General features: G+C 57.8%; 1 protein-coding gene and 1 pseudogene across 1 annotated transcript in view; both read left to right on the top strand.

Annotated features, from left to right (window-relative positions):
• Positions 1-8,014, top strand: part of EP400 (E1A binding protein p400) — a 97,535-nt gene extending 89,521 nt beyond the window's left edge. Inside the window, 2 exon segments of the mRNA XM_047101062.1 lie at positions 4,261-4,338; positions 5,119-8,014. Of these exon segments, the coding sequence (XP_046957018.1) occupies positions 4,261-4,338; positions 5,119-5,391 (351 nt within the window). The 3' untranslated portion in view covers positions 5,392-8,014.
• Positions 8,015-11,262: 3,248 nt separating this feature from the next.
• Positions 11,263-11,394, top strand: LOC124527825 (uncharacterized; annotated as a pseudogene).
• Positions 11,395-20,746: the final 9,352 nt, after the last annotated feature.

The following is a 20,746-nucleotide window of genomic DNA, read 5'->3' as shown; positions in this document are numbered from 1 at the left end:
GCGCGCACGGGCTGGTCGGATGCGTGGGGCGCGGAGTGACCGCCGGCGGATACCCCGAAGGCCGCGCGGTGGGCCTCTGCTCCTCGGAGGTGGCCGTGCCCTGACGTGCCTCGCTGGCTTTGCCGCCTGTGGGGTCTCAGCAGTGTGGCTTGGGGACCGTGCTGAGGTCACGCTCCGGGGACGTCCTTCATGCCTGTGAGGCTCCTCCGGGAGTTAGCGGTCAGCTTCCTGCTTCACGCATCCACACGCGCCATCACTCGGCTGCCGCCGGCCGTGCGGGCTGCTCCTGGCTTCGCCGCCGGCCCGTGGCTGCTTACGGAGGGTGGCAGGAGCCGCAGAGACGCGTGCCGGGCCTCTGCAGGGGGGCTGCTTCGCCCATGTGAGCCGCGCACGCGGCCACCCGGGGTGGGGGAGCAGCGCTGTGGGGGGTGCGCGTCCATCAGGCTTCTGCAGCGGTCCCAGCCCCCCGGGCCTCCTCCTGGCCTCGGCCTGCCGGCGTGCCGCCGTGTCCCTCTGGCGGCTGCCGCGGCTCCGCCTGTCAGGACCCCGTGGACCGGCGGCTCTCGTCTTCTGTGAGCCACTGCCCGTTCCCGTGCTCTCCCAGCGCTGCTCCCACCCTGGCTGTTAGCCCTCGGGGCTCTGTACTGTTGCCGTCGGCGCCCGATCTTTGCACTCACGGTGTGGTGTCTCCGGATGAGCGAAAGTTCTTAACTCTAACGTATCGGGACTCGTCAGTCTTCCTGTTTCTGAATAGCACTTTCTGTGTCTTGCTTAAGAAACCCTTCCCAGACGTCCCGACGTTCCTTTCCCCTATCTTCTACAAACCTCGTAGTTTTTCATTCACGCTTAGGTTTTAAACCTTGTTGAAATTGTTTTTTCCAGGTGATAGACAAACAGGGATTCATTTTCATTTTCCCATTAGAACGCCCTGTTACTTTCGGCACTACTTTCCCCCTGGTCCGTCGCGTGGCGCTGGCGTAAACGGTGCCTTCTCCGGCACCGCGCTCTGCGTCCGTCCCTCGGGCTGCGTAGAGAGGCTCGGCGTCTGGGAGGCAGACCCCCCGTCTCGTCCCGCTGGGAACATCCTGCTGCTCTTGGCTCTCTGCGCTTCCCAGTTCGAGTCAGCTGGTGAAGGTGACACGCCACAGCCACAGCTGTTGGAATTCTCGCTGGAACCGCTCGCTTTGGCTCACGCACGCTAAAATTAGCGGGGTGCAGCATTCCTGGACTCTGTAGATGAATCTGGGGGAAAGCTGATGTCTCTGCAGCCTCGACTGGAGATTCACCAACGTGACGTGTCTTTCGTTGTTTAGCTTCTTTAATGCCCTTTAACTAGGTTTTCTGACTTTTTTCAGGAAGGTCGTATTTCTTGTATCGGATTTGTTCCTACTTAATGAATGTTTCTGATGCTTTTGTAGTTATGTGTTTCTGAGTCTCTGTTTTCTGTCTGTGCCTTGCACAATCTCTGTACCTTGACCTTTGAATCCGGATGCCTCCGTCAAGCCCTGTTCCTTCGACAGTCCATCCGTGGTCTCCTGCGCTTCCTTTGTCCCCCGGCACATGGCCCGCACAGAGTGGTGGCTGGAGCCTTGCTCTTCCCCCGCCCCTTCCTTCCTGCTTTGTTGTGCCGGTGAGGCCCGCAGAGGCCCCGACAGAGTGGACGGGAGGCTCAGCCGTATCTGTTCACATGATCATCTTTGCAAGGTCTGATTTGTTAAATCATCCTTCATTAGAGCAAGACAATTTTCTTCTTCACCTAGTTTGCTACAAATTTTGTTCCCTTTTTTTTGTGGCGTTTTGAAAGTGTTTTTAGAGGCTCTTCTTCCCTGGTGATCCCTCCCAGTCTCGACGCCCCGGTTCTGTCTCTGTGCCCATGACTCCAGATTCACACCTGCAGCCGATTGCTACTCCTGTTCCAGACTCTGGTCCTGACTGCCTTTGGACGAAGTCCCCGAAGACGTGTGGCCTCTGCGGGGCCTTGGCCTCACCTGACCTTCGGCCTCGCCTGGGCCAAACCCACAGCAGCTGTCCTTTCTTGATGTCACACTCCAGACCCAGTCCGCCAGTGATTCTGGCTCTCTGGCAGTGTCGGGCACGGTTGTCAGGCCATCCTGCCGCTGGGTCAGGTTTACTGCTTGGGTCGCTCCAGACTTCTGCGTCCTTACCGATGCCTGGCCTGTCAGTTACTGCACAGATGTGTTAAAAGTCTCTCACTCTGGTTGTGCACTTCTCCTTATGTTTTTTTCCATTTTTTCTTTTTTTCTTTTTTAATTTAATGTTTATTTTTGAGGGAGACAGAGCGTGAGCGGGGGAGGGACAGAGGGAGAGAGGGAGACACAGAATCCGAAGCAGGCTCCGGGCTCTGAGCTGTCAGCCCGGAGCCCGACACAGGGCTTGAACCCACAGACCGTGAGGTCATGACCTGAGCTGAAGTTGCACGCTTAAACCGACTGAGCCACCCGGGTGCCCCTCCGCTTTTGCTCTTCATATTAGATCCCTTATTAGCTACGTCTAAATTAAGGATTTTAATTTTATGTCTCTGCTGCTGTTGTTTCGGTAACTGTGTTCATAGTAGTTACCTTCTCGTGAGCCAGCTCCTTGAAGCCCGTCTTTGGGATTGCTTTGAGCTCTGGGTTGCAGGCCGATTCCTGCTCCTGCTGGGCTCCCGGGGGCTCCGCCAGGGCCACATCCGCTGTGGCTTGAGGGTCGGTGTCCCTCGGGTAATGTCAGTTGGGTTCTGCGCCTGGGTCCCCTCCCCCGCCAGCACCAGGGCCTCGGGCGGTGCACTTCCTCGCAGATCCCCTCCCGGTGACGGAACCACAGTGGGGCCTCACTGACCATGGATCTGAACTCGGCCCCTTGTCTGCCGCGCCCCTGGCGACCGTGAGAATCCCCCGCGGGGCCTCCTCACGGAGCACGTGCTCTCAGGGTGTGAGCGCCTCCGCCCATCACTCTGGGTGCCACCGCGGCCGCGGTTTGGGACCGGGACTTCCTCGCCTCTTGTGAGTTCATGGACGCGTTTAAGATGTGTCCGTGTCACCCACGGGGTCTCCGTGTTTCGTGGTGTGCCCACGGAGTCCCGGCCCGCTGTGTGCAAGCGGGGCCCTCATCCAACTGCCCAAGTCTTTGTTTCCGGTCAGCGCTGCGGAGGACTTGGGCGCGTTCGTTGTCCCAGCAAATCCTGTGACGATTTTTAATACAGTGAACTAGTGTGTGCTCTCCGCGTAATTTCACGTTTTATAATGAGAACCAGCGTTTACTTGGAGCTCTGTCATTTACAAGTGTGTCGCGAAATTTCACATTTGCTCCAGAATTGTCTCAGAAAAGACTTAATTTCATCCCTGTTCTATGAGTTAGAGACCCAGGCAGCAGTGTCCCGGCCCGGCCCCCCGCAGCTGCCCACTCAGGAGCCTGATCTGCCTCTGAACCGACAGCCCCGGGTAGACCCAAGTGGCCAGAATCCTCTTTCTGCCTCGGGACATCCACGTACGCACGTGGCGAAACATTGGCGAAAGGCAGTGGCGGGGTGGGAAGCGGCACTTTGTCGGGAAGGGAGATCTCAGTCGTGATTGAGAAGAATATGGCAGCGCGATGAAATGTCGGTGCATCGTGGGAACAGGCTGAGCCTTAGCTGCAGTGGGGGTGCCCTCCCGGGACGTTGCCCAGGCTCGAAGAAGGGACTCTTGTGAGAACTCTGGAGACGCTAAACTATTTCATTCTGTCCTCGATTTACTTCTCTTACATAAACTCTCCCATACAAACAGTTCTTAGTAAAAGAAAAAACGTGGCTGAGACACGAGACCAGGAGAAGCTGCTAGTTGGACCCGCTTGCAGCTTGCGGAGGCGGGCACGGTCCCCCTACAGCGTGGTTAGCGGGGTCTCTGAGGCTCCGGGTGAGCAATCTGAGAGGGGCTCTTCTGGGTCACTTGGATGCTGTTCTGTTTTTGCTTTTTTTTGTTGTTGACACTTCCTTTTGAGAGAGAGAGAGCGCGCGTATGAGCACGAGAGAGGGACGGGCAGAGAGAGGAAGACAGGATCTGAAGCCGGCTCTGCACTGACAGCCCCGACGTGGGGCTCAAACCCGTGAACTGTGAGGTCAGGACCTGAGCCGAAGTCGGACGCTTAACCGACTCAGCCCGCCCAGGGCGCCCCTGTTTTTGCTTTTATTGAGAGCTGAAGGAAAGAAAGGGGGAGAAAACTCTCTTTCTGTGCATATGTTCTTTTGAATTCTGCATTTGGCTTTTCTTTGTTTTGTCGAAGGTTGCCAAACTCCCTCAAGTCGTCCAGCAGCAGACGCCCGTGGCCAGCATCCAGCAGGTCGCCGCTGCTTCCCAGCAGGTAGGACCCACAGACGCACAGCCCTCTGGGGGGTCTCACGCCAACTTCTCAGTAAACTTCATGTCTCCGTTCAGGGGGGTTCTTGGTTTTCGTTGTGGGAAGGTAGAATGTTAACAGAATCACTTCCGATTTTCATAATTCAGAAAAAATTCACTTCGGGGAGGATTCTTGAAACCCCTAGGCCAGCAGGACAAAGCTGAACGTACGTGTTGGGTTCAGAAATCAGGGGCTTATTCTAGGGTCACTGCTTCACCGGTGACTTCAGATGCACCTACAGGCCGAAGCCCCCATACCTTAGTTTTAGGGAGACACTGAAAGAAAACTGTCTGCTCGCAGTGACTTTGGGTCCTAGAAGGGTAAGGACTGCTGGGGACAGTGGTGACCCTTGTCACCTAACCATCAGGCTCCTGCCTTTGTATCTGTTGCTACCAAATGCGGCCGTACAAAGCAGTGCTTTAACAAAGTGGCATTCGAAGTCACGCGGGCGTGTGGATTTCAAGGAACCAGCTAGTCTGAAGAGCTGATCCCGCCACCAGCGCCCCGTCGTCAGCCTTCGCCTGAGAGCAGCAGTGGTTTCATTCGGTGGCTTTTTTCCCTGCTTTTGTGCAGTCGGAAACCAGAGTGCGTCCTTGGATCCGTCACGTGGTTTCACGTTTCACAAAAGCACTGGTGCTAATTAGGCCTCGCACCCCCTCCCCACCCCCGAGAACCTTTTTGTCGGTCACGTCGCTAGACCTGTGTTTTCTAGGCCGCGCGCGTTTTCTAACTGTTCTGGCTCAGGCTTCCCCGCAGACCGTGACCCTCACCCAGGCGCCCGCGGCCGGGCAGCAGGTGCAGATGATCCCCACGGTGACGGCGACGGCGCAGGTGGTGCAGCAGAAGCTCATGCAGCAGCAAGTTGTGACGACCGCGGCGGCCCAGCTGCAGAGCCCCGGCGTCCCCAACCCGGCCCAGGTGCCAGCCAGCTCCGACAGCCCAAGCCAGCAGCCCAAGCTACAGATGAGGGTCCCCGCCGTGAGGCTAAAGACGCCCACCAAGCCTCCGTGCCCCTAGTCCCGAGAGCGGGGCGGCCGCAGGGCGGGTCGCCGTGCACCGCGCCCCCAGCCAGAGGCGGGTAGACTGTCTGTCGTTGGCACCTGGGGACGATGTCATTTGAGATGTGCCGCACCTGCGGAGTTCTCCTTGAAGCGGAGCAGCGTGATCATTTCCTCCTGCTGCGCCGCCCCCGCCCCTGTAGTATGTCGCCGGTCAAAAAAGTGACGGTGGCGATTCCACCTTCCGGTTTCTCCTCGAGAGCAGGAGCACTGGGTCTTGAGGCCATTTAGAACCTCCGTTAGCGCGCCGTGTCTCACGCATCACGGTAGCCGCGTGGAGTGCGCGGTGGGTCGTAAAACACTTTCTGAAGCTGAACCGTGGTCTCTGACCGCGTCTGCCTCCGCGCGGGGCTGCACACCTAACTGAGGACCCGCTCCGGTCCTTGGAGAGGAGACAGACCGCCTGACGCAGCGCAGCTCAGACCCGAGAGGCCCAGGGTGCTCTCTTCTCTCCCTCCTGAGAGGGGGCCTGTTCGGACGTTTACGGGACGTTCTCACCACTGACCCCCATCGAGCACATTCGTGAAGTGTTCCCACGGTGTCGGCCGGATACCGTCTCCGGTGGAACTTTCATTCCAAAGAGCGGCCCGTGTGGCCTCCCCCAGGCCCTGCCCACAGCGTGACCGGTTTCCGTCCCGGCACTTCCAGGACACTTCCCGCTCGTGGAGGAAGCCCGTGCTTGGACTCCACGCGCCGCGGCGGCTCCGGCAGGCTTTGTGAGGCTCCGGTCTCGAACTGGTTTGGGGCCCGGAGCGCTCAGTGCGGGCGGGGGCCCGGTGAGAGCGGGGGTGCCTGGCATCGCCCCCCTGGCTTTCCTGCCCGTCCCGGGCGTGGTCTGCCGCCGCGGGAGACCTCCTCGAGCACGGTGACTTCTTCGCGAGCCTGTAGGCGTTGCCTGCCGAAGCAGGCGCGGTCCACTCTTCACCCTGGGCTCGCGGCAGGTTCCGTTGCCCGCCGTGCCGGGGTCTCGTCCGTGAGCGCCTGCGCTCCTCGCGGTTCTGTGGAAAGCAGAGAACCTTCTGTGCAGTATTTGGGGGCGAGGGGGTGGTACAGCTGAGGGGCAAAGGGGAGGCCCCGTGTGTGCCTCTGTTTCATTTTTGTACTACAGCGAGAAAGCAGGAGTTTTTGCAGTGGGCTCGGTCGGCTGATGACCTGTGCTCACCTGGCCGTTTTCACCCCGGCAGAAGCGCCCGCTCGGGGACCGCCTCTCTGCTCTGTCTCCGTGCCTCTTTTATGTCACTCGGTCCAGGAAATCCGGTTGTCTTAGGTCTGTGTGGGCATCCTGAGGGCTTTTACCTGCTAATTTCGCGTGTTCTCCCCTCGTTGTACCACTTGAAGTGACACAAAGGAAAGCGGCCCGTATGTTTTTGTTTCCATTCAGCGTACGTGGACGGTAATACGGGGGCATTTACCGAAGCAAGGAGGCAGCTCGTTGTTGAGCTCTGGGTGGGAATTTGGAAAGGGACTTAGCATTTCGGTTAACTCGAATGTATCCAAAGAGCCCTCTGCTCTTGTTTTCTTACAACCACGCTCGTTGGTTCAGGTGTGGCAGGTGCCGTCAGGAGGGACCACAGGGTGCTGGGGGTGCTCTGTGCATGCTCCTTCTGTGCGTGCTGAGGGGATTCCTGCCCCTCTTCGTCCCCAGCCGTGCCCCAGAGCCCCCTTGTCTTGTCGCAGCTCCTCCTTCGCACACCCGGTCCGCGTTCCCCTCGCCCTTCGTGGTGCTGGCAGTCTGCATCTGGAGCAGGTGCTGGCTGCACCTTGGAGCGTCCCCGAGGCGGGGCTGCCCGGATGGCGGTCCTCTGTTAGTCTGGACACCGGGAGAGAATTCGGAGCGTCGCTCAGAACTGACCTGGGGTTCAGAGCGTTCGTGGCGTGGAGCCCCCGCCCTTTTCTCAGTGCGTGACAGGAGTCTCTCGTCTCTGAGGGGGTCTCCTTCGCGGGTCCCCTCACGCAGAATACAGAGCAGGAGACGTGTTACTTCTCTTTTCCTTAGACGTCACCAGCAGCCCCGCAGCCCCCAGTGGTCATTCCAGTAAACCTCCTCCTCCCGGTGTGTAGTTTCTCGGTCTTCTGTCGTGAAGGTTCACTGTCCGTGTTTCAGAACTGAGCACGGGTTGGGGGGGGGTTGCGCAGACCTCAGGTGGTTCTGGGAGCGGAATCCCGCACTGCCCGGGAGCCGGGTTCTTGCCCGGCCCGTAGTGACCGAGGACGACGGCAGCCAGAGCGCTGTCACGCTCCACCCGGCCGCCACGGGGAGCGGTTCCCCATATTCTTTACGAAGAGACGTTCGCTGCAGTTAAGGGCGGGAGGCTGTGTCTAAGACCCCGTGGGGAGCGGGAAGCCGGACCCCACGCTTGGCCGGATCCGGTGCCCGTTGAGGCGGGGCTTTCCCGTTTGAGGTCTCCACCATCTTCCGTTTCCTGTGTGACCAGACAGCTGTTGTGTTGTAAACTATAAAGCAGGAAGACTGAGATTGTAAATATTTTGTAAACATGACCATTTGTACTTGAATAGTAGGATTTTAAAAAGGGCACCGGTATCCCGCCAAACAAAAGGTGTAATAAAATGATCTTTTTATACGTTTGCTCGTTTTCTCTTTCATAGAAAACTAGTGTTCTCGTTAAAATAAGACGCTAGCCGTGTTTGTTACGTCTGTGTGAAGAAGAAACAAAGGGAAACGCGGGGTCGGAGGCAGAGGCCTGCCCGCGCCGCAGAAGGAGCCGAGGTCGCTCGGCGGTTCTCAGTGAAGGTCACGCTCTCTCCGCAGAGACCGCGCCCACCGGCCCTGTGCGCAGACGGCCCGCACGCGTTACTTTTCTTTATCATCTCTTTTGCTTTCAGATTACCTTTTTTTGTCGTAGTTAAAAAAAAAGTTGCTGATTACAAAGAATACCTACTTTTTTATAAAAAAAACGCACAACTTCCTACAAAGCTCAGATGGTTATTTTTGGTATCTTTTCTTCCACTGCAGAAGCGAGGGCAGGCTCCTGCCGTGTCACCTGCATCCGCAGACCTGGCTGGGGGAGGTCACGGGGACCTACGACCCTTTGCCAAGTGCCTGCAGGTGGAGGGGGGGTGGTGGTGCTTGGGACCTCTGTGCTCCGTGGCTGTGATGGTCTGCGCTCAGGCACCTGGCTAGCCATGTGATGGGGCCAGTGACTTCACTCCTCAGGGTCTCGGTTTCCTCCTGTGTCCCCCTCTCCCGAAGTGGTTGTGACATCTGGAAAGCACTTAGCCTCCGGCACCCGCACCCAGTAGATGATTTCGTTGTGATTACTCTCGGTGGAGAGGACCGTGTGTTTTCCGAACCGTTCCTCACCATGGCCCTGTGATCACGTCTTTGCCAACGGTACAAAAGCCTGCAGGTCTCGGGCCACAGCTGGCCCCAGGCCGTATTTCCGTGTGCATTCAAGGTGGGGCTGGGGCCACCAAGTACAGGGATTCTGCTGTCTGGCCGCAGCAGGGAGCACCTCCCACGGGTCCATTTGCCACCACCTCCAGTGCGCGGGGCGTCCAGATTCGGTTTAGCGTGAAACACGCCCCGTAGGCTTGCCCGCGGGCCACCTGACTCCGACCAGCTTTAGAAGGCTCACTCGGGTCTCTCTCTTAACTAACCTTAACCTCCCGTCTGCCGTTCAGATCCGATGTCAACCCCTGGCAGCGAGCTTCCCACGCTCCACGTTAGGGGCTGTGCTCAGGGGCCCGTGGGAGACAGGAGACCTTCTGTCATAGGTTCTGGGCAGGAGTTCTCTCCTCCTCTGTCCTGGGCCTGTAGCGTTCACACCCTGAAGTAAACTAATCTTGCAAAGGTCCCGTCTTACTGGGTGAATTATGGTACGTGCATTCTGCGAAATGGAGTGCAGCCACTAGGAGCGAGGTAGGGCTGTATAATCTGGAAAGGAGAGGTCCCTCCACGGGTCAGCCAGTGAGAAGGTGCAGAACCGTCTGTCAGAACGGAGCTGCTTGTACGCCTGGATGTGCCCAGGATACCCTGAGTTGGCGTTAGCCGCCTCGGGAGGGAGGGGGGTGAGGTCGCTCAGGGATAAAGGGGTGTCTGCCATTTGGCATAGCCATTAAGGGGGTTCAAGCAGTTTGCCAAGTACACGAGTTAGTCATTTTTAAATAAGGCTCTAGAAATCGCGTGTTCCCCACGTGCCCCCGCTGTTCAGGAGCCTTCATGGGGCGGGTCCCAGCGTCCTTGCCCGCCCCGTGAAGCCCCCTGTGCTGGTACACAGCACACGTACCCTTCTGCTCTGGGGACAGCCTTCATTCCCCCGAAGTTCACCTTATCGTTCGGTCCTCTGTTGTCAAGTGTGTTTCGTCTTCGAGGACCAGCCCACACAGAGCACGCACGCCTTCGCTCCTCCCCAGAATGTTCTCCAGCCACACCTTGTACTGGATACTAGTATTTGTGGTTTCCCCAGCGGCACTGCTGTTGTGTTCTACCTCTGCTCAGAGCGTTTGCTGAAACTTAGTCACTAGTGGTGAGTAGAGGCCCGTCCCTAAGGAATGTAGTGAGAAAAGACCTCATGACAAGGGAAGGCAACCAGGCTACGTGACATCCCTCACGACCCTATACCATGAGACCACCCCATCAGACTGTATGTCCGTATGTTACCCATAGATGGGAGACAAATCGAAAATGCATAAAAGACCACATGTGGCGTTCAGGGCTCAGTTCTTCGGGTATGAACCCAGCTGGGGTGCCGACACCAATAAAGTTGCTTCCTGGAAAGAAAAGCCTCAGAGTCACGACTCTCTGAGCGAGAATCCTGCTACAATGGTGGAAGTTTTGTTTTTTTAATGATCAGCAACTTGGCTCTTTCCTTCAAGAAAATCAAAATCAAAGAGTGGGATGGGTGAATTACCGTTTTAATCAGATGATGTTTATTGAGTGCATACTACACGCAGTTTGTTGTCTCTGCCCAGAGCTATAGCCGTGCGCAAAACAGAAAAGGAGGTGGCCTTCTAGCAGGCCAGACGTGACCATGCTGAACGGCAGACCTCTGGGTTTGCAATGCTGGAGCTCACCCAGTCTGCCGCGGAGACGTCAGGAAAGGCTTCAGAAGCGAAGCCGGGACACGCCAGACGTTGCCCTAGCGCAAAAGCTGTGCTCGCGGACCTCCGGACCCCAGGCTGAGGTGCCTCGCCCCAGTCGAGGAAGTAGGCACTGGAGCGCCCCTCCTCTCCTCCGCTGCCCGGCCTCCTCTTCTAACTGGGCTCCGGCCACTGCTGTATGTATGACCGCCCCCGCCCACGTCCTCTAGGGCAGGGGCGAGACGTGCGTGGCCTGTGGCAGACAGTGACCTGAGGATGGACTGGCTGGATGGCGGGAGCACGTGACGACGGCTGCAAGCTCCGGCTCGCGAACTGACCGGCACGAGCACGGGGACCGAGGGAGACCAGAGGAAGAGGCGTGCGCAGGAGCCGGATGTGAGCCGCGCAGGCCCCGCCCCTTCCCGGGGGGGGGGTCCTCCCTTTCGCCCCGCCCACTCCGAGTGGCCCGTGCTGCGCCTGCGCAGTGGGCCGGCCGGCACGTTGGGTTTCGTACCCTGGTCGGGCCGCTGCCGCTGTCTCCGCTCTCGTCCCCCGCCGGTAGTCGGCGCCGCGGTGACGCCTCCTACCCGTGGTGTTGACCCCCGCCCCGGAGACGCCCCCTCCCTTGGTGGCGACTCCGTCCTGGTGACGACCCCTCCCGTGGTGGCGACCCCCTCGGGTGACGCCCCCTCCCGTGGCGGTGACCCCCGCCCCGGTGACGATCCCCTCCCCGTGACTGCGCCCCTCCCTCCCGGGGCCACCGGCTGTCTTGGGGCCTGTCCTGCCCACTGGGCCCACCCGGGGGATGCCGTGGTCACGAAGGCGGTTTTCCGCGGCGAGCCTTGTCCACTGCGGTTTTCCCGAAGGTGGGAAACTCGACCGCATAATCTGCGGTCGTGGGGACCGGTTCGCGCCCTCCCTGAAGAAGGAAAAACGCTTTGGCCCGAGGGCCGCGTGAACCGTCCTTCCTCAGAGAGCGGGCGCGGCGGGAGGCTCGCGTGCCCCTCTCGGTGCTCCAGGCGCCGGGTGTCCGGTGCGCAAGGGGGCGCACTGCGGGGGCTCCAGACCACGCTCCCACGCTCCCGCGGGTCAGAGCGCTCCCGGGGGTCACCCTCCCGCCGGGCAGGACCCTAGGGCCTCACACCTGACCTGCTTTCCCGGGGGCCCTGGGGTCCCAGCACTGCTTGCGCGCTGTCGCACACGCCTTTCTGTGCCCTGCGAGGCTGAGAGCCGTGCGCTTTGTTCCTTTATATTATGAGTCTCCATCCAGCGTTCACATCACAGGCACAGACCGAATAGAATTTTCCCCGTAAAGATACGTAACAGGGGCGCCTGGGTGGCTCAGTTAAGCAACTGGACTCTTGATCTCAGCTCAGGTCCCCGTCTCAGGGTCACGAGTTCAAGCACCTCGTTGGGCTCCTCGCGTAGGTTTGAGGCCTACGTAAAAAACAAACCAATACAGGAAAGATAATGGGATGCCGGGTACTTCTGGGCGAGACTGTCCGCACACCTGGGCCTGTGGATACAAACCGAAGTGACCCAATCGGAATACCAACGCTGAAATAGAAATGGCCATTGTAACAGTTTGATCGTGATTTTCAGGAACGACCCCTTAAGCACTGTGAGGTACCCCACATACAACCAGGAGATCAAAGTGCTTTAAGGTGGTTGTGGGTCCCCGAAGGCTGTGGCGCCTCCCACCGTGGGCGGCGAGTGCGGAAGGCCTGTGGGCAGCTTCCTTGCAGGAGAAGAGCAGCCCGGCTGTGTCACCCCGCGTGTCTCACTGCAGCTGCCCCACAAGTGATACATTCATTTCTGGACTCTCTTTTATTTAACTACTTTTAATCTCAACTTTGATTTGCCAAAGTCATTTTGTGTGTGTGTCTTAGAATGAAGCATATTTTATTTTATTTTATTTTATGTATTTATTCTTAGAGCAAGCGTGAGCAGGGGAGGGGCCGAGCAAGAGAGGGAGGCACAGAATCCAAAGCAGGGTCCAGGCTCCGAGCTGTCAGCCCAGAGCCCGACACGGGGCTCGAACCCACAGCCGTGAGATCATGACCTGAGCCGAAGTCAGACGTTTAGCCGACTGAGCCACCCAGGCACCCCTGATGGAGCATATTTTTAAGTGAGATTTTAAATGTTGTGAAACACGCCCTCATAACAAGATTCCAAGCAACACGGAAAAATCAGGGTTCCTCCCTGTGCTCTGTCCTGCCCCATCCTCCCACCTCCTCCCCTGCTTTCTCTTCTTACTTAGCAGTACGTGTGTAACGTCTGTCCAAGTCGGGACGTGGATAAACAGCAGTCCACGGCAAGGGGGCACCGTCCTTCTCACTCAGTCCCCGCTGGCGGGGTTTCATCTGGGGCCTGGCCGGGGCCACGCCAGTCTCTCGTGGACGGGATCCCGTCAGCGGCAGCTGCGCTGGGACCATGGGTCACAGGGTAAGCATGCTTAGATCTTACCGTTAGTTGGTATTGACACAGTATCTCCCGGAAAGTCACAGCGGTTGACATTCCCGTGCGCGGTGCGGGAGGGAACCCTTTACCTCCTATCTGCTGCGCTCTTTGCCATCCAGAGGGTGAAGGGCATCCCTCTGCTGCCGTTCCTGCTTTTCCCTGGTCGCTGGTTAACGTCCCGGTATTCTCCCCTGCCTGCTGGTGAGGTTTTGTTTCTTTACTAATTTGTAGGAGCTCCTTGTGTATTAGAAATACTGCCCTTTGCAGCCACTAATAAAATGATGCATGTATTTTCCCCCTAATTTTTTTTTTTTTGCCTTGTTACTTTGTTTAGAGCACCTTTATGTAATTTTTTCCTTTATGGCATCGGAGTCTCCCAAGAAACCCATGTTTACTAAGAAAGTTTTCACCATCTCAGGATTATAGAAATAGTTTCCTAAATGTTATTTTAATAAAGGTTCTCCCTCCTCTCTCCCTCCCCCCTCCCTTCCCTTCTCCCTCTCCACCCCTCCCTCCCTTCCTTCCTCCCTCCCTTCCTTCCCCCCCTTCCTCCCTCACTTCCTCCTTCCTTCCTTCCTTCCCCCCTCCTTCTTCCTTCCTTCCTCCCTCCTCCTTCCTTCCTTCCTCCCTCCTCCTTCCTTCCTTCCTTTCTTCCCTTCCCTTCCTTTTCTTTTTTCTTTTCCTTTCTTCTTCCTTTTCTTTCCTTCCCTTTCCATTTCCTTTCCTTTCCTTTCCTTTCCTTTCCTTTCCTTTCCTTTCCTTTCCTTTCCTTTCAACAGGATGTTTTATCAGTTCCCTTTCTATGGTCTGTTGCTGACATAGAAAAAAAGCTATTGATGTTTCTGTGTTTCTCTTGATCCCAAGCACTTTACCAAATTCTGTTATTTTTATTTATTTGTTTATTTTGAGATAGAGAACAAGGGAGGGGCAGAGGGAGAGACAGAGAGAGGGAGAGGGAGAGAGAAAGAGAGAGAGAATCCCAAGCAGGCTCCGCACTCAGTGCAGAGCCCAACCCCATGAATCTGGGATCATGACCTGAGCCAAAATGAAGCGTCAGACCTTCAACCAACTGAGCCACTTAGGCGTTCCTCCTCCTTTTTTTAATGTTTATTTATTTTTGAGAGAAAGAGAGAGAGAGAGACAGAGAGAGGGAGACACAGAATCTGAAGCAGGCTCCAGGCTCTGAGCTGTCGGCACAGAGCCTGACGCGGGGCTCGAACCCACAAACCGCGAGATCATGACCTGAGCTGAAGTTGGACGCTTAACCGACTGAGCCGCCCAGGCGCCCCGGTTTTTTTAAGTTTATTTAAGTAATCTTTACGCCAAATGTGGGGCCCGAACGCACGACCCCAAGATCAGGAGCTACACACTCCTCCCGCGGAGCCAGCCAGGCGCCTCCAAATTCTGTTATTTTTATAATTTTTGATCTCTTAGGTCTTGCAACCATACAATCATAGCATGTGCAAATAATGATAGTTTCAGTCCCCCGCTGTTTAGTTTTTTCCTTTTCCTCACTGCGGAAGCCTCTGCCGAGTGTTGGATGAGAGGGTGGGACCCGCACGGTCGCTGCGCTCCCAGTTTAGCGGAACTAATGTCTGTGTGTCAAGAGCAACGTACTCGCTGTTGCGCTTGGGCAGCTGGCTTAAACAGTGTTTCGTTGGCGTACGTGTTATTGTGAATTTTTAGTAGGACTGGCTGCTGATTTTATAAACTATCATTTTGTCATCTAGTGGTTTTTAGCTTTAAAATGGGCGATAAAGTTAGTGAGTTTCCTGACATGCCAGTCTCTTAAATTTGGGGCCTCCCTCCCTTCTGAGGACAGCATACTGTTCTATTCGTGTCTGCTGGGCTCCATTTACCCATTTCTTAAAACAGTTTTTATAGCCGTACAGATGCACGTTTTGTGGGTTTCTCACCATGAGAGTCTTTGTACGCCACCTGCTGTCTTCCAGGCGAGCCCCTGGGAGGGGGGCAGTTGGGTCCTGTGGTCGGTGTGGGTTTGTGTTTAACTTGGAAACAAAGTGCCGGACCGTTTCCCAGCGTGGGCGTCCCTGTCGCACATTCTGAGCAGCGGCGTCCGAGGGCCCGGCTCCCCCGCGTCCCTGCCCACACTCAGTCCCGCTGCCCTGCCGCGCTGTGAGGTCGGTTCGGGCACGTCCTCGGGACCCGCCGGGTCAGTGTCTCCTCGCCTTCCCAGGTCCCCCCCCACACATCTTTCTCTGGTGAAGTGTCCGTTCTAGATTTGGGGCGACGAGTTGTGCGGGCCCATCCCGGTGCTCAGCTCACGGCAGCAGCACGCGGCCCCCTGGGGTGGGCAGGTGCCGTCGAGGCCTCCATCCCCGCTGCGTGCGCTCGGCCTCGAGGCCCGCTGCTCGGTCGGTCGCTGGGGCAGGGGTGACAGCCTTCAGCGCCGTGCCAGGGTGCTGATAAATACCACGGCCCGGGGCTTTTTTTATTTAGGATGATGTTCGCTTGTTGGTAATTGTTCGCCTTCCAGGCGTCCTCAGCCGCACGAACCGGTTTCTGTTCTTGTATTTCCCCGAGTGAAGTGCTGTTGGACTCGGGGCCAGTTTGCTTTCCAGGGTGCGTTCGGTGCGAAGACCCCGGACAAGAAGCAGTTAACTGCTCTGGAAAGACTCTTCCGTTTGCCTAACTCTGAGAAGTACGCCGTGTCAGACGCGCAGGTTCGCTCAGGTCACGATGTGTTTCCGAGGCGTGGACACTCGCAGTGTGTGTGCACGTGTGGTCCCCTCCCCTCCGCTGCCCCGTGGGCGCACTCGGGTGACTGCGGTGAGGGTGCCCGTGGGTGAGCCCGCCTGGCTCCCAAAAGGGCCGCAGCACAGCTCCAGGGCGGGCTTTCCGTCTCTGCAGCCCCCTGTTGTTCCAGAACAGCGTGTCGCCCGAAACCACCAGGTGGCAACTCACTTCTGTCTCCTCTTCAGTGAGGTCCCGCCGCCGTCTGGGTGTGAAATGCAGGTTTTGCTCAACTTTGAGAAACTCTCTTTTCCCCTTTTCCCCCTCCCTTCCCTTCCCACATTTCCCCCCCAGGTACTCCCGTTGCTATAGCAACCCAGCTTCTGCCAAGTCTTTCTGCTGCTTTTCATCCCAGCAGCAACAGGTGCTTCTCGGTGCCCCCCTCCCCTCCCCCCAGCCTGCCCCACTCAGATTGGGGATCCGCTGAAGCCCGGTGCTTTCCAGGAGTCCGTGCTCTGAGGTGAAACGGGGCGTCTGGAGGGCACTCCGTGGGGTGAGTCACGTTCTCTTTTCCTGCTGCAGTGGGGCGGGGGGGGGGGGTCTCCCATGTGTCAGCCCCCGTCTGTCGACCTTGCAGCCTGAATGGTTTTCATCCTTATTTGCTCATCTGATGCTTTTGCTTTGTTCTGCTTTTTCTGTGACCGTTCCCTCTTTGTGATAGATTTTCCTTCTCTCTCTTCCCCCTTTGTCTGCTTTTTAAAAAAGAAGTAGGGGCGCCTGGGTGGCGCAGTCGGTTAAGCGTCCGACTTCAGCCAGGTCACGATCTCGCGGTCCGTGAGTTCGAGCCCCGCGTCGGGCTCTGGGCTGATGGCTCAGAGCCTGGAGCCTGTTTCCGATTCTGTGTCTCCCTCTCTCTCTGCCCCTCCCCCGTTCATGCTCTGTCTCTCTCTGTCCCAAAAATAAATAAACGTTGAAAAAAAAAAAAAAAGAAGTAAATTTTGGGGGTGCCTCGTTGGCACAGTCGGTTGAGCACCTGACTCTTGATTTCGGCTCAGGTCACGATCCCAGGGTCATGGGATCGAGCCCCGTGTCAGGGTTCATTCTCTCTCTCTCTCTCTCTCTCTCTCCCCCCCCCCTTAGATACAAGTAATCCATCTGTCCATCATCTATCAGGCATCCACATCCTGCCTGTCGACCCGCCTCTCCTTGTATCTCTGTGTCTCACCTCTTTCCAGAGTCCTGTCACAGAGGCTCAGTCCTGAGCAACATACGCACGGCTCCCAACAGGGTGTTTTCCTTGCACAACAACAGGGCTCTCAGCGCCTGGCAGCTTTGTGCAGCTTCCCCGCTGTCGGGAGACCCTCTGCAGCGGGTTTGTGTTCAACCCAGGACTCGGCCGGGGGCCGCAGGGGCCACGGGTGGGGGGGTTATAAAACCCAGATCCCTCACTTTCTGTGGACTTTTCTTCTGCTATTCACGAATCGCCAAGTTGTCTGTGCGCGAGAAAGGTCTCGTCTCTGCCGTCAGACCCTCCGCCCTGTCTTTTCAGATCTTGGATGACCGTGTGCGAAAACCTGGAGCTTTATTTGTTTCCAAAATGTTTGTGATGCTCTCGTGTTTTACTCTGACTGCTTTTCTAAGCACCAGACTCGGTGTTGACATCAGGTTTTGTGTGGGTTTTTTTTGTAATGTTTGTTTATTTTTGAGAGACAGCGCAAGCGTGAGTGGGGGAGGGGCAGAGAGAGAGGGAGACACAGAGTCTGAAGCAGGTTTCAGGCTCCGAGCCGTCAGCCCAGAGCCCGACGCGGGGCTCGAACTCACGGACCGCGAGATCACGACCTGAGCCGAAGTCAGCGCTCAACTGACCGAAGCCCCAGGCGCCCCAACATCAGTGTTTTTGACGTTTTACCCTCACACTTGTTGGCGGATAGCGACGGTTCTTGCGCAGACGCTGCTTCTAAAGCCTCGCCCGGTGCGTCCGTCTTCAGCAAATGATCGACCGTCACAAAACCAACGATGAGAGTTTTTTGTCCTTTTTGGCAAGTTCAGAAGCTAATGTGGAGTTTTTCTGGAATTTGTACTCCATCGGCTGGTAGATCCAAGCTGTGAAGTCTTGTTCTTTGTTACAGACGTGGACGTGGCCGTAGGCAGAGGTCCCTGGGAGTCCGTATGAAATGTGTCAGCACGCGTTCCCCTTGAACGGTCTGTCTTGTAGCCGCACGCCCAGGGGCCCCAGGACCTGGGCGTGCGACTCCCCCCGCCCCGGTGCTAACAGGGGTGCCCCGGCTCACCCGCAGGAAACAGACCGGCCTTTTGTCCTCTTCAGTTCATCAGGTGTGGACAGGTGACTTCTGCGGGCTGGGGCCAGGGCGCCCTGTTTCAGTGATAATCGGAACCTGCTCGTTCTTACTGAGAGGGCGTCAGTTTAACACCATCCTGATCACTTCGGCCCGTGGGTTCGCTGCAGCGACAGACGCGATGAACACGTTGTCTGGAAGGCCGCACGAGCACACAGAGTGGCACTACCTGGGCCGGCGTTGGGGGGGGGGGGCCCAGGCACTGGCGCCCAGCTCTGCGTCGGTCAGCGCACCCACCGAGCAAACCTGCGGCCGACTACCGCTCCCCTGTCATACCCGCGGGCTGGGGAGTTGGACCCTTCCGCGACAGGCACCCAGGCCACGGCAGCTCTGTTCTAACGGAGGCTCCTCCCAGGGGCTGTCGTCTAGACAGGCATGGGCTCCCCGCCCGGCCACCGCTCTGTCATCACAGCAGCCCGCGCTTCTGATGACAGCGTGAGCATCGAAGCCGGAGCCTGGCCGGCCGTCTTGTGCTGTGATTGGCTCGGGTGACACAGAGCCTCCTGAGACCACGGCAGGCGGCCAGCCACCTGGGGACGGGCCTCCAGCGCTGGGGGACTTCCGGAGCTGCTCCCCGAGGCTGGTGCCGACGGCCCCCGGCAGGCGGTGGGACTGGGGCTGCTCCAGACCCTGCCAGACGCGAACTGGGTTTTGGCAGTGGTGCCTTTGTGCCTCGTTTGTTTCCTGGGCCACGTGTGCTGGCTTGTGATGCTCGTGCTTCGAGTGTATCCTGCGGTCGGTTAAAAGCCAGACTGACGAGGGGCGCCTGGGTGGCGCAGTCGGTTGAGCGTCCGACTTCAGCCAGGTCACGATCTCGCGGTCCGGGAGTTCGAGCCCCGCGTCAGGCTCTGGGCTGATGGCTCAGAGCCTGGAGCCTGCTTCCAGTTCTGTGTCTCCCTCTCTCTCTGCCCTTCCCCCGTTCGTGCTCTGTCTCTCTCTGTCCCCCAAAAAATAAATAAACGTTGAAAAAAAAAATTTATAAAAAAAAAAAAAAAGCCAGACTGACGAGAACCCTCGTGTACTTTCCTACCTCTCTCCGTGGAAGCGTTCTTATTTTCTCTAGAACGATGTTTCTAATGCTGTTTCCGCAGTTCACGTGGTGTCAGGACGCTGTGAGGTAGGGGTGCGGCTCCAGAGCCCTCCGCTCTGACTGCGGGCACACCGCTTCCGGAGTTTGCTTTGCGGGTTGGGTGCCGTGAGGTCGGTCGGGAGCTCAGCTCAGCCCTGGCGTTGACCAGCAAGCCGCTGGCCGGTGTGTGAGCCAGGTCCCCGGGAGGCTGGGGGCGCCTTCCGGGACCAGCGCCCGTCCACAGAGGCGCAGCGGGGAAGACACACGGGAGCTGTGGATGGTTTGGCCACCTGGACGGGAGGGCCGCGTGGTGGCAGAGAACAGAGATGCGTGGGGGGGGGGGTGGTCACTGAGCGCGAGGAGGCTGCCCTGGGGACGGTGACACACTGATGTGGGAGGCAGGGAGCGGGCTGGGGGGACGGCAGAGCTGTGGGGCAGACCCCACGGTCGGCCACGGGCAGAGGTTAGGCACCCCGCTTCTAGAAATTACCCGTTGTTGTTGTAAAGGTAAAATAAAATCTTTTAAATTGGCTACTTTGAGAGCTTTTGGAATTGGAACAAGCGCTGCAGAAATGACTTTTTTAAAAATTTGTGATCGTGTCATAGAAGAATTCAAATTTTTTTCTTTACCGGTTTCAAGTGCACAGCTCAGGGGCAGGAAGCACACCCACACTGTTGTGCAGCCGTCCCCGCCACCCGTCTCCAGAACGTTCCGTCTCCGGAACGTTCCGTCTCCCACACTGGAGCCCGCCCCCTCCAGTCCCTGGCGCCCACGTTCCCACTTCCTGTCTCTGTGAAGCGGGTGACCCCGGACCCCTCGTAAAGGTGGGGTCACACGGCGTGTTTCCTGTGATGGCTCATGTCACCCGGTGCTCACGGCCCGGCCCTGTGGCTGCAGCTCCAGGACGGATGCGCCGGACAGGACAGCCAGCAGCAGCACGACCCGTCCACGGGGCCTCCGGTGCAGAACGCCGCTGTGGCCCCGACGTGGAGGACAGACTGGCCCCAGGCCCCAGTGGCGCATACAGAGCCGGTCGTCACCGCCCCGCCCCCGCCATCGGGCCACACTGCCCCCTGCTTGTGCTGAAGATCCGCGTGCCTTCCAGGGTAGATCTCATTGGTGAAAGTTTTTCGTTATCAAGCACTCAAATGTTTAGGGCCACGGGGCAGCCTTTGGTGGAAGCTTCTAGCAGAACAGGAGGCACAGCGAGCTGTCCGAGCAGCAGAGTTGGCTGATGTCGTGAGCAAACCGGCTACTTCCTGGACGCGGCCCCCGCCGGCCACTTTGTCTCGTCCACGCTCAGCTCCCCGTGCGGACGGGCGGCCTCGGTCCCCAGAGCTCAGGACACCACCGCGGTGGCCCGGCCCCCAGACGCTCCCAGGACAAAACTGCAGAGCAGATAAAGCTGTAGGAGAAGGCTGGCAGTGGGCTGGGCAGTTTGATGAAGCTGTTTGGAGAGGTCTGGAAATGTTTGCGTTTCTTCACTCTGGCCGACTGGGGCAGAAGAGATCTTCTGAAAAGTCGACCTGTGCACCTAGCTGGTGGTCACTAGCCAGCTCAGGTCCAAAGGCAAGGAGGTGACTCTACACGCCCCTCTCTCCTGTCTCTCCAGCCCCTCCGGGCTTGGCTCCCCGGGCTCTGTTCCCTTCTCCCTGCTGCCTCCTCTCTGCTCCGTATTTCTGCTCGGTCCTCT

The sequence above is a fragment of the Lynx rufus genome, unplaced genomic scaffold (assembly GCF_022079265.1).
Source record: "Lynx rufus isolate CCGP_SWC_20201006 ecotype Redwood Valley unplaced genomic scaffold, mLynRuf1.p SCAF_55, whole genome shotgun sequence".
Lineage (NCBI taxonomy): Eukaryota > Metazoa > Chordata > Mammalia > Carnivora > Felidae > Lynx > Lynx rufus.
This window is presented reverse-complemented; position numbering and strand designations above follow the sequence as displayed.